At 32.1% G+C, this 14,115-nt stretch overlaps 1 protein-coding gene across 2 annotated transcripts in view; it reads left to right on the top strand.

Annotated features, from left to right (window-relative positions):
- The window catches only part of LOC117688396 (uncharacterized), a 30,098-nt gene extending 20,231 nt beyond the window's left edge, over positions 1-9,867 (top strand). For both annotated transcript variants that reach the window (XM_066083206.1, XM_066083203.1), the window contains exons 4-7: positions 1,700-1,965; positions 2,359-2,438; positions 2,607-2,962; positions 3,055-9,867. In XM_066083206.1, coding sequence (XP_065939278.1) covers positions 1,700-1,965; positions 2,359-2,438; positions 2,607-2,962; positions 3,055-3,889 — 1,537 coding nt within the window. In that variant the 3' untranslated portion in view covers positions 3,890-9,867. The remainder of the gene's footprint in view (positions 1-1,699; positions 1,966-2,358; positions 2,439-2,606; positions 2,963-3,054) is intronic.
- The last annotated feature ends 4,248 nt before the right edge of the window (positions 9,868-14,115 follow it).

The raw sequence follows: 14,115 nt of genomic DNA, 5'->3' as shown, positions 1-14,115 counted from the left end.
ACAGGCGTTATTTATTATAATAATCTATCATGTCATCCGCTTAATATTACAACAAAATTACCCAGATATCTCTCTTAATCTTGTCAGCTACCAGTGCATTTCGTTTCAACTATCTCTATTTCAAACACAATTTTTTTATGCAACTCAAGTAGCCGTATATAAAGATTGAAGACATCTTCAAGGGTTATTAATATAAACATTGTCTCAGGTCATCCACAATATAATACGATAGAGGTACAGAGATATCTCTCTTTATGTAGTTATCTACTAGTGCATTTTGTTACAACTATCTTTATTTTTTGGCGGTTTTGTCAATATATCTCAAGTAGCTGTATATATAGATTGAAGATATATGCCAGTCTTGCTAAATATCAACATTCTGTCAAGTCATCCACATAATATTACGACACAATTACTCAAATATCTCTCTTTATGTAGTCAGCTATTAGTGCATTTTGTTACAAATATCTTTTTTATTTTGGCAGTTTTGTCAATATATCTCAAGTAGCTGTATATACATGTTAAAGATATATGCAAGTCTTGCTAAAATAAACATTTCTTTAAGTCATCCACATAATATTTCGACACAATTACTCAGATATCTCTCTTTTTGTAGTAAGCTACTAGTGCATTTTGTTACAAATATCTTATTTTTGGCGGTTTTGTCAATATATCTCAAGTAGCTGTGTATATAAACTGAAGATATAGACCAGTCTTGCTAATATCAACAGTCCTTCAAGTCATCCACACAATATTACGACACAATTACTAAGATATCTCTCTTTGTGTAGTCAGCTACTAGTGCATTTTGTTTCAAATATGTTTATTTTTTGGCGGTTTTGTCAATATATCTCAAGTAGCTGAATATATAGATTGAAGATATATGCCAGAGATGTTAATATCAACATTCCTTCAAGTCACCCACATATATTACGACACAATTAGCTGTATATATAAATTGAAGATATACATGTATGCCAGTCAACTCCCGTCAGTTCTTCAGTACTTTGATTATTATTTATTTTGATATATTTTTCGGTGCGACCATTGAGGCGAGCGCAGCATAATATCAAATAGTGAAGTATGATAAATCAATAAAAGTTGATATTAGCAAGAACTGACGGGAGTTGATTTTGTCGATGTTTTATTAATTTTAAAATCAATGATAATGTTATTTTGCATGACAAGTACATGTAGTTTCAGATTTGAATTACGCACATTTTTATAATTTGAGTTTTTGGACTTTTTCGACATGAATATCGAGAAACCCCCATATAAATGATGTTAAATAATATTTTAAGATAAAATTAATTCAATCAAACTATGTATCAGTAATAGAAATAATTCTCGAAAACTGTATGGATCCAAGCAATATTGAACTCTAGTCTCGTTCAACCACACGCTCGGCTGACACCGTAAATCTCCGACAAGGATTTACGGAGACAGCCGGTGTTCGTTTGTGTATCAATCCCCGATTTTTATTGGAGTCATTAAAAGAAATAAATTTATTGTAGAAAATCGACGTCTGTAAACAATCAAAAATTTTAATCATGAATTTGTGCCTTTACTAAAGAAAAACAGTATCATGGAAAACTCAACAATTATAATTTGGAATCGTGTATATCGTTGGGATTACGGGATATGTTACAAATGTGTTTCTTTTTGTATCTTTATCTTGCATTTTTATTTATCAATAAAGCCCTCGACTCGGAAGACGAAATATATCCAGCTTACAGACTTACAAAATCATATTTGAATTTGGCCCACATCAGCTTAATCTGTTCAGATACATTACCAATAAATCTGGAATTCTTTGGAAAGATGCAAAAGAAAAATGCATATTGAAAGATGGTGGGAAACCGACCGATGGACTACTTCTAATATGCGAATATGATGAAGGCACAATAAACGAGTGTTTGAAAGTGGCTGGCTTCCACGTTTATAAATATGAAAAACTGATAGAAAGTTAGTAACCAATCTTTTGTAAACGAAAAAATTAAAGCATTGATAAACAATTTCTTATTAAAGCATTATCGATACAAGTAATGTACTACCATTATGTTTTGATATCCATTACTCGGTTTATAAATGATGCATGTTTCAACTGATTTTACGTATATTAGGAAATGTATAGTGTCGCCATTTTGATGGCGAATAGCGCGAACATCTTGTCAATATTTCTTCTTATGGCAACGATATTATCCATTTTCCAAAACTGAAATACTTAATTCTAAGTTTTTATTTCAGAAAAAAAATAATTGCAGTTAAATTAAAAAAAAATCAGCCTAAAGTTCTCATTTCGCAATTCCTTCATTTTTTTATTTACATAAATTTGTCCTTTTATATTGCATTTTTAAGCCGACAGTGTGATGATTGATGAACGGAAAAGTGTTTGTATCGTTTACTTTGGAAAGCAATTTTGGAAAACAATGAACACAGTATGTATCTTGTTATGTGTATTGATCATGAAACTGCATTTCATAGTGATTTTCAAGATTTATATAAAAAGGTAACTTAAATAGATGTGAATGCACATTCAATTCAATGTGGTTCATGCTCAAGTATTAAATGGACGTTTTTTTTATGTAAATGTAATATATTTGTAGTCACGCGTGCAAACAATACGGGACGCCATAAGGAGGGTTTCAAACACAGACGTCTTCATCATAACTACCTCTGATAAAGAGAGAGATGAAGCAATTGAATGCTGCAAAAGATTCAAATTTTGTCCCATGTCCCATATTATCTCACCCTCATCAGACAAAACGGCTTTTTACGAAGCATTCTACAAGGTACTTGAGAAGGAACTTCAAACATTTTCATCTGACTTGGAAACACGCACATCTACACGACAGATCTATGCAATCAAGTGCAAATTGAACTCTCTCATTGAAAAGCTCCGATCAAGGAATGCATCAATGAAATCACCGCTATCAAAGCAATGTTTAGAAATAATCAACGCGTAGGTAGCATATGACCAACTCATCACAGTTTAAAAAAACAAAATAATTTTATGGGTTAATTTGCTTATTTCATATCTTTTTTATGTTACAGATGCAGAAAAAATGGTGTCGTTGGATATAGGTTATTTGGAGATGAATTACATATATATGGAAACGATCAACTGATAATCGAGACTGAGAAAAGACTTGAAATTGAAAATTCTATCAAAGAACATTTTAACGGACATGTCCTGTTAAGATCTTTAATGAATGTTTTAAAACCCCAATGCACTGTAAAGTGTGGGGAATACTTAAAAAACAGAAAAACTGGAAGAATGGGAACTTTAGGTATTTTCGGCGAAATCAAACCTGCAGTTGAAAATGAATCGATTCAAACCGTGGCACTTTCGTCTGCGCATGTAATCAGTAAAGGTGAAGTTGCATGCACGTCCGCAGGAGGAAGATTTGGTGAATGCATTTGGCCAGGAAGCATTGCAAACATTCATGATGTGTCCATAATACAAATTGACCCCTCTTCTATTAGCACATTACAACAAACAATCTTTAACGAAGATATCACAATTGAAGAAATTTCCAAAGAAAATCTCCGTTTGCGAGAGGTTTTTAAATATGGGGCAAAAACACAAAAAACACGTGGCTTTATTGAACAAATAGATCACTTTAAACTTTTCGGGAGTGACGTCATGACAATTTCATCAGAGGATCCTGAACGTCTTTTTTCCACCAATGGGGATAGTGGGGCGATTGTGTTGACAATACAAGATGGAAAACATCATGGTATTGGTGTTATTTACGGGGGTAACGTGGATATTCGAGAGAAAGGAATCAAAATACCCGAAAACGAGATTATAGCAATATTTCTGAAAAATGCCTTAGACCGATTTACGAAAGAGAAAAACATGAGCATTAAATTTCATAAAATATAAAGACATTTTTTACTGCAAATAATGCAGGTAAAACTAATTTTAAAAATATAAACATCTGTGTTTTGGAAATTAAGGATCTTGGACTCTCGGTTGAATGTAACTATCTAGTTTGCTCATGTTACCTGCGATTTAACGCTGACATTAATTCCTGGCGTTTAATTAGGAATCTAAAGTATCAAAGGTAAACAAAAGAATACCTTTTTTCAAAATATGAAAACAACACAAGAGCTCAATAATGAAAAAATATTTTATTTCAGCTATAATCTACACATATACGGGTTATATGCATTAAAAGGACAGTAGCGTTATTTAACAAGAACTTTTGGCATTTCGTTTCAAACTCCAATTGTTGAAAGTAAGGCCTACTGATAGTTAATAGCCAAGCTTTTGACTAATAAATATGAATTTTTCTAACGTAACAAAACTTGTCCGACTTCATCCATTAATTAAATAAAGCTTTTAAAATCTCGCTCTTTTTTGAAATAGATTTGAACTAAAAGAAATCATAACAAAAAATTGGTAATCCCAATAATTATTTTATATTCTTTGCGATTTCATAAAAATAGCGGAATTAAGGAATTTACAGCGTTAAAATTTTGTTTGTCTAAAACGTTTTTAGCTCACCTGAGCTGAAAGCTCAAGTGAGCTATTCTGATCACTTTTTGTCCGTCGTCCGTCTGTCCGTCCGTCCGTCCGTCTGTCTGTCCGTCTGTAAACTTTTTACATTTTGAACTTCTTCTCTGAAACCGCGTATCCAATTTCAACCAAATTTGGCACAAAGCATCCTTATGGGAGGGCGAATATAAATTGCAGAAATAAAAGTAAGATCTATATTCAAAGCGGAGAAAACCTTGAAACTGTAGAAAAAGGGGGGTGCATTTTTAAAAATCTTCTTCTCAAGAACTACTGATTCCAATTCAACGTAGTTTACCATAAATTATCCTTATGAGAAGGAAAATATAAATTGCAAAAATTAAGGTCTAATTCTATTTCAAATCTGAGTTATTACGAAAATAATAATAAAGGAAATGCGTGTTTCAGTCAGTTTAATAGCTTCGGGCTCGGCATCCGATAAAATGGGTAGACAAGACGTGGCCTTGGGAAAACAAAAAATTGGCAGTTATTAATCTGCCAATCTCATTAAAATTTCAGGATATTTAATGGACCAGTATATTTTTATTTGTTGTAAATATTGCTGCAAAATAATGCGTATTTGGAATTGACGATTGCCGATCTGCCTCGGCTTTTATTTTGCCACGGCCCGGGTTTGCATACCCATTTTACCAAGACTCGTATTCCATACTTCTAAAACGAGGTTCTTTGTTTAAAGCAGCCATGACATTATACGAAAAAGGGTCGATCTGACTATGATGAATTTGCTTGTTGTGCAACAGTTCGCGAATGAAGGGAAATTTTTGAAACATGCAAAATATATTAGTGCCTATTTTGTGAAGTAAATTGAGGCTAAATATTTCAATGCGCTGACAGTTTTCACACATGACGTTGGTGTTAGCTTGTTATGATTTTCGTTTCGTTTTCATTATTTATGCTATTTATGTATTTCGTGATTTTTAAGTATCAAATCAACCAAAGACTTCGGTAAATCAAACAGTTAACTCACTACCTGCGCAAATTAAGCAAAATCTGATGTATCAAAAAAGTACTGAAATACAATTCATTCTATCGGTAATTTGGCATTATCTTTTGCGTAATGGTAAACTAATGCAATAGGTTTTGTTGAGATGCTCGGCATTTTATCGAGTTTATTCAGTTTAAATAGAGTTTGATATCGCTGTCGGAAATATGTAGGTATATACATGTACATGTATATATATGATTCATTTCGAAAAAATAAATTGTGTTCTTTATTTGTTATAGTGCATGTTTCTTGTGTTTAATTGTTTACAAATTCTATTTACTAACCATATTTGAGTGTTAAGCTTCGAATTATAAGCAAGATACAAAGATTTGCTCACAATTCTATGTTTGTACACAGATCTTAAAAACTAAAGATTAAAAAAGTAAAAAAAATTGTCAATATTTATTAAGAAAATTTTCAAAGTCTGTTCTTCCAGAAACCAACTTTAACAACTTATTGTATTGTAAACTTAACCTTTTTTAGCTCACCTGAGCCAAAGGCTCAAGTGAGCTTTTCTGATCACAATTTGTCCGTTGTCTGTCGTCGTCGTCCTTGTTGTAAACTTTTCACATTTTCATCTTCTTTTCAAGAACCACTGAGCAGATTTCAACCAAATTTGGCACAAAGCATCACTAGGTAAAGGGGATTCAAGTTTGTTCAAATGAAGTGCCACGCCCTCTTTTAAAGGGGAGATAATTAAGAATTATTGAAAATTTGTTGGTATTTTTCAAAAATCTTCTTCTCAAAAACTATTCGGCCTGAAAAGCTTAAACTTGTGTGGAGGCATCATTAGGTAGTGTAGATTCAAGTTTGTTCAAATCATGGTTCCCGGGGGTAGGGGGATCATGTTTTACATAGGAATATATAGTGAATATCTTTAAACATATTTTTATTTAAAACTATTAGACCAGAAAAGTTCAAATTAAAATGAGAGCATCCTCAGATAGTGTAGATTCAAGTTTGTTCAAACCATGATTTCAGTGGGTAGGGTGGGGCCACAATTGGGGGATCAAATTTTACATAGGAATATATAGAGAAAATCTTTAAAAATCTTCTTCTCAAAAACTATTAGGCCAGGAAAGCCCAAATTTGAGTGGAAGCATCCTCAGATAGTGTATATTCAAGTTTGTTCAAACCATGGTCCCTGGGGGTAGGGTGGGGCCACAATAGGGGGATCATGTTTTACATAAGAATATATAGAGAAAATCTTTAAAAATCTTCTAAAAAACTATTAGGCCAGAAAAGCTCAAATTAAAATAGAAGCATCTTCAGGTAGTGTAGATTCAAGTTTGTTCAAATCATGGTCCCCGGGGGTAGGGTGGGGCCACAATTGGGGGATCAAGTTTTATATAGGAATATATAGAGGAAATCTTTTAAAAATCTTCTTCTCAAAAACTATTAGGCCAGGAAAGCTCAAATAAAAATGGAAGCATCCTCAGGTAGTGTAGATTCAAGTCTGTTCAAATCATAGTTCCCGGGGGTAGGGTGGGGCCACAATTGGGGGATCAAGTTTTACATAGGAATATATTGAGACAATCTTTGAAAATCTTCTTCTTAAAAACTATTAGGCCAGGAAAGCTCAAATTTGAGTGGAAGCATCCTCAGATAGTGTAGATGCAAGTTTGTTCAAATCATCGTCCCCGGGGGTAGGATGGGGCCACAATTGGGGGATAAAGTTTTATATAGGAATATATAGAGGAAATCTTTTAAAAATCTTCTTCTCAAAATTATTTGGCCAGAAAAGCTCAAATTGGCATGTAACCATTCTTAGGAAGTGTAGATTCAAGTCTGTTCAAATCATAGTTCCCGGGGGTAGGGTGGGGCCACAATTGGGGGATCAAGTTTTACATAGGAATATATTGAGACAATCTTTGAAAATCTTCTTCTTAAAAACTATTAGGCCAGGAAAGCTCAAATTTGAGTGGAAGCATCCTCAGATAGTGTAGATGCAAGTTTGTTCAAATCATCGTCCCCGGGGGTAGGATGGGGCCACAATTGGGGGATCAAGTTTTATATAGGAATATATAGAGGAAATCTTTAAAAAATCTTCTTCTCAAAATTATTTGGCCAGAAAAGCTCAAATTGGCATGTAACCATTCTTAGGAAGTGTAGATTCAAGTTTGTTCAAATCATGGTCCCTGGGGGTGGGGCGGGGTCACAATGGGGGATGAATTTTTATAGATAGAGAAAATCTTTAAAAGTCTTCTTATCAAAACTATTAGGCCAAGAAAGCCCAAATTTGAGTGGAAGCATCCCCAGATCATATAGATTCAAGTTTGTTTAAATAATAGTCCAGGGGTAGGGTGAGGCCACAATGGGGGATGAATTTTTACTTAGGAATATATAGAGAAAATCTTTAAAAATCTTCTTTTTAAAGACTATTTGGCCAGAAAAGGTTTAAACTTGTGTAGAGGCATCCTCGGGTATGTAAATTCAAGTTTGCAAAATCACAGTCCCTAGTGGTAGGGCGGGACCGTGATGGCGGTTTGAATTTTTACATATGAATATAAAGAGAAAATCTTTTAAAGTATTCTGGGAAAGTTTTCGGTTCAAAACTCAGTACTTAGTGTGAAAGCACAGGTTATGCAGATTTAAGTTTGATGAAACCATGATTTCCTAGAGAAAAGTGGGGCCATAAAATGGGGAGGGGGGGGGTATATAGGAATAGAGAAAAATCTTCTTACAGATACAACAACAAAAGGGGCTTGGTATTTACCAAAAAATAAGAGGTGGATAAAAATTAGCAGATTTTCAAGTTTTTTTTAGCAAGATCTACTGTACTCAGTTGTCAAGATATTTTGATACTGTAATGCTAATTTGATCAGAATTAAGGCAATTGTTGCTCAGGTGAGCGATGTGGCCCCTGGGCCTCTTGTTATTTTTAAATCATTGAAGTTTTAAATGATCAAGTTTAAACTTTTAAAGTAGTTCCAAATGCTAAACATTTATTAACTTTTAGAGTAACATAAACGCACTTTTTGTTGCATTTGGTTTTAATATGTTTTATTATTGAATTTGTTCCAATTGTGTTGCGTTTGGATATATCATATAATTTGTAGAATCCATGTTTAAAAAATAAATACTCATAATTATCTTGATCTTCTTTATCTAATGAATGAAAATACTGCTTCTCTTAAAATTCATTGTAGAGTGAGAATGCATTCCATTAAAACGTACAGTATGTCGATATTGAGCTTTGTACTGAGATTTTTCCGTAATTCGGGAATCATTACATACCCTACATAGACATGCCTAAGACGCTGGTGACAAATATTACCTAATAATTTTTTTTGCTTATACTATCTAAACAGTGACGTTTTAAAACTGTCTCTAACCTGATCATGACGTGTGTGTTTAAGTTTATTGATACCAAGGGCTGTTATTACGGGCCGCCGGAAGGCGGTCCGTTATTTGATACACATTTAAATAGTGTTACTGCGTTTCTGCGGGATGGTTCTTTTTTAATAGAATTAATATTATGAATATCTTTATGAATTAAAAGTAAATTTGCATGTTGAAATATGTTTAATGCCTTTTAAAAAATATCACATATTTTTTGTTTTACTCGTGAATGAAAAATAGGTCATACTTAGTAGATTGTCGTGTTTGGCGCGTTTTTATCGAGACTATAATCTATTCGGAAAATTCCGGTATGCGGGACATACTAAAGACCTGAAATACTAAAGACCTTAATGTCATTAAATTTTATATAAATGAAATATTTGAATTTCTATGTGCCGTGTCAAATAAAATGACTTTGTGTGTGAATTTTTTATATTTCCATGTAAAATGTCGTAGAAAATATCATGAAATGACATCCATATCAATTATTAACTCAAAAATATAACAGAAATGAAAATTTGAATTGACTGGAAAATTTGAACTAATCAATTGCTATTTTATCACGTGGTCACTTAAAATCATATAAACTAATGCATTTATTTAAGTTTTCATTCAATACAATGCAACAACAAAAAATGGTTTGAAATACATAATCCCCAAGAGAAAAATGATGAGTTGAACTTTGTATTGTACAAATCAATGTGTTTTCCATTACTTTATACTATGGCAATGATCAAACAATTACCGTTAGAAATGCTTACAGTAATAAACTTGATTCTTTATGATAATAGTAAAATGTTAAACTTCAAAACAAGTTTCTGAAATTATATTTAGATTTACCATAAAAATTAGTACAACCAACTTTTATTTTCTTCTTTGTGGTGTGTTTTTATGTAAACAACCAATGATTCATACAACAATTATATTTTTGCGGCCCATTTGACGCTTGCGTCAAGATGATTTCTTGTTGTATTTAATGTAATATTTTTGGGTTGGTTTCCGCTAACTGGACAATAAACACAAATATTACGCCTCAAGTCTTTTATTTCCTGTGATGCTTTGTAAAACCTTTTGTTAACATTTTCATAAGCATTAAATTATGTTTCATGATGGTATTTAAATTCCAACACAGGGTGTTTGTAAACAATAATTTAAAAAAGGGTACGTATATAAGACAGGTAACTGACAATTTCAATAATGTTATGATAAAGGGATGGAAAAATCTCCCACTTCTGTATATCATTTTATATTTAGAACCATGGTAGGTTTATTTTTGTTACGGCGTGTGTTATATAATTTAAAAAGGGGCATGGTCTGGATTTTGGTCAAATTTTATTTTTCTGTTTTTATCACTTGCAATGCTTTAGGAATGCATTTCTAATGATTAAATGAAATTTCGGTGCCAGTCGTTGAGTTTTAAGCAAGATACAGGGTTCACAATTCTTCGTCATGTAAACAAGGCTCGTGCCCTGTTTTTGTTTGCATAGGTTCAATATACCTGTAAAAAATCTTTTTAAAGCTAGTTCGTCTATCTTATTATTCATTTAAAGCATAAATAAACGGTTCCTAACGATTACCACATTTATTATAGGTCTTAAACTGGAATTTTCACCTCAACATTCGAAATGTAAACAAACAATTTGTTTACATAGCGAAGAATTGTAAGTTATGTAACTCGCTTATAACTCATCAAATGACACTCAAATTTTGGTTGCCTATTTAAAATGACTTACTGAGGCACTGTAAACATCAAAATTGGAAAATTAATTTTTGACAAAAAACGTTTCAACAGCCATCGTTCGTCACTTTACAAATCGCCGATAGTTTGTTAAAAAAAACAACAAACACGAATTCTATGTTGAGTATACTCAACGAGTTCAATGAAACCCTAAATGTAAACGATATCAACACAATTTTTGGCATACATAACATCCAGGCATTTCATATCATTGAAACATAGCAAACTATCGATTACACAAGTACAAAGGAAGAACAAATGAAACCCAATCTTTGTTGACCAAGGAAGAGTTGTTGACAATTAAAGTAGTCTTCCTTTATATTTAATGCAAGTCTATACATCGCTAAACGAAGAAAACTCTTAGATTATTTCACTCTCAGTGAAATGACGAGACCTGAGTAAACGTCGGTCATTCTGCGAACTCATTAATGACCAAATACCGTACATTGTCTTTGATGGATTTAATGTTGCATGAAACAAAAATTATGAAAATTGTTCTAAATTTGAATTTGAATGTCTGAGTGAAAGTTCTAGTTTAAGACATTAAATGAATGTGTTAACTGTATGAACTGTTTTGTTACGCAGAAGATAGACGAACAGTTTGAAAAGGATTGTTTACTGGTATATTGAACCTATGTAAACTAAAACAGGGCACGAGCCTTGTTTACATGACTAAAATTTCAGAGCCTTGTATATTGCTCATAACTCTATGGCTGACCCTCAAACTTAATTTGATCATTCGAAATGCATTCTTCTACAGCATTGTAAAATATAAAAACAGAAATATAGAATTTGAACAAGGGCACCGCAAATCAGAGCAAAAGCAACGCCGTAAACAATAAGGTCTAATCAATAAGATTAATTATGGTCTAACAATTAGTTGGAAAAATGTCAGTCAGCATGCGACCCAGTAGAAGATTGTATTTGTTGACAAGGTCGTTGTATCGACCATAGAACTTACGAAAATATGACTTCAAACGAGACTGTTGGTAGTCTTGTTTTATCAACTTGTTTGTCAGTAGCTTGCCTCGCCTCAGAAACTGTTCATAGGAAGAGCATGCCATTGTGTATCAAACTAACTGAAAGACAAAAACACCATATGCTGATGATGAAGTTATATTGCTACATAAGTAAGGAAAGTTGACTGTAGAAAAATTGAAGTCATCGCGTTTATCATAAAGTTTCGTTGTTAGGTTATCATCAATATCGATTTCCAGTAAAGTATCCAAATATGAAACCGATGACGCAGATTCAGTGGTATCTGTTATTTCCAGTTCACTGGTATATATCGAGTCGCCGTAAGAATGGAAATAACAACTGTTGATTGATAATACGTCGTCAATATACATGAATGTTGAGTTTCACGTACAAGTTTTTGAAAAAAATTCTGCTTCATAAGAATACAAAAAGAGGTTTTCTAAGAATGGGGCACAATTGACACCCATGGGAATTCCAGCAGATTGTTGGGAGACCTGATTTCCAAAAACTACATAGATGTTGTTTATCAGAAACTCAAGCATTTTTTAATGTCAGCTTTAGAGTACTTGTGTGTGCAATCAGAATGGTTTTTTAACAGAATTTTTTTTTATAATTCCAATGACAAGGTAGGCATTTTTACGACTTCCACTTTTGTATGTAGGTTTGTTTATGTATGACCTACTGAATCAACCACTCGAATCTAGCATAAGATTTAAAGCATTCGAATCGTAAATGTATTTTATATTTTATATGTAAACATTTCTGGCTAACGTATTTTATCATAATAATTTCCTTGAACATTACTCAGTAGCCAAGGGTGTAACTTAAAGTTTCTTGTTTTTCCGTGTTGTGTCCTACAATAACCTAGTCCACCAGGCTGCATTTGGCTTACATTTTTACTATTACTTCCCTGTATTAAACATGAGAATATGAATATAAAATTGACAAAAAGGGTCATGTATCTATAATTTTCTATAACACACATTTTATTTACATCACTATATGAAAATATAAATTGATTTCATAAAGCTGCTAAATTATCTCAAAACAAATGAAAGTGACCTTTACGTTTTACTTAAGCAGATATCACCCTTGAGTGATATAATAATAATTGCGCTTTTTTTCTATATTCAATTACTTTCGATAGTTTAGGCTAAATTTAATTTATGGTTCCATTTTGCAAGAAGATTTTTTTTAAATATATATATTTTGTTAAAAAATCTAGAATTCTATTTTTACGTGAAGGCAGGAAACATTTCGTTCATTACAGTCCTTTCAAATTCATAAAAATATACACAAATTGATCGTATGAAACTTAATAGTGTAGACACAAAGAAAAGATTACAAGTACGAGACGTCATATATGCGTATACGGGCAACACTGTTATCGGAGATTTAAATACCTTCCTACATATTGTTAAAACAGACAGGTTAATAAATCTATCCAAATGGGTTCTTGTTATTGGAACATTAGTATTTTAGAAAGAAAATGGATTTTTTTTTCCTGGAGATAACATCTAAGCACAACTAAAATGTATTACTTTTTTCTTTATCCAATGTCATTTGTTGATTGGTTTGTATTTGTTATATCAAACATTTGAATCATTACTACATGTAGTTTTATTTACAAATTATAATTGTTGATTTCAGTTTAGTATCAAAATCGACCAAACGGTTTTTTTTTTTTTTTTTTTTTTTTTTTAATAAAATTTTATGTATTACATGTATCATCAAATAAATAGTTGTTGGTGTAAAATACTAAAATTGGCATTCGTTACACCTCTTACAAGTTAGGCAATATCATTAATAGCAATCATTAAAACTGTTTTATTTAAATTTGTTTATTGTCTCTAAAGAATGTTTAACAACAAATCAAAATCCTACAATTTTTTTCAATGTTTCTAAGGGTTTTTAGGTGGCCTTTTTGGCTACACATTTTGCTTTAAATTGAAATAAGAGTCAGAATTAGAAAGATAAAGGTAAAATGTATGACATGTGTACATGTTTAAACTAACACGTTTCTATATTTTTCCGTTATATATCTTCATATTCTTGGTTTCTTACAAAGAGAAGTGATATAACAACGCAAAAATACATAGTTAAGGTAAAATGAGAGATAATTTTATATGTTCAAGTGATTTTTATGAATTTGTTTCCTAAAGCGAATTTTCATATATAACAAACGATTTTAACTGCAGTTGTTAATACCTTGTGTGTAACATACATGTAAGCTATTCGCATAAGGATAAATACGACTTTAGAGCCACTGAATTAATGTCAACATTTTGATCTAATGGCTGTGATAACGAAAACAACCGACAAAACTGCTCTTGGTATGTGAACATGTTTATTCAAACATGTCAGCTAGTTTGATATATTTTCCCTTTTATTACTTTTTCTGTTCATTTTATTTTAGTCTCATCTAAAGAAGTTTATTTGCATTGTTAGAAGCATATATATTGATTTGGTAGCATGACGCTATGGTCCTCATTTTGAGCCGGCTTTTTTTTCTCTTAAAAGTGTTTGTAT

The sequence above is a fragment of the Magallana gigas genome, chromosome 1 (assembly GCF_963853765.1).
Source record: "Magallana gigas chromosome 1, xbMagGiga1.1, whole genome shotgun sequence".
Lineage (NCBI taxonomy): Eukaryota > Metazoa > Mollusca > Bivalvia > Ostreida > Ostreidae > Magallana > Magallana gigas.
This window is presented reverse-complemented; position numbering and strand designations above follow the sequence as displayed.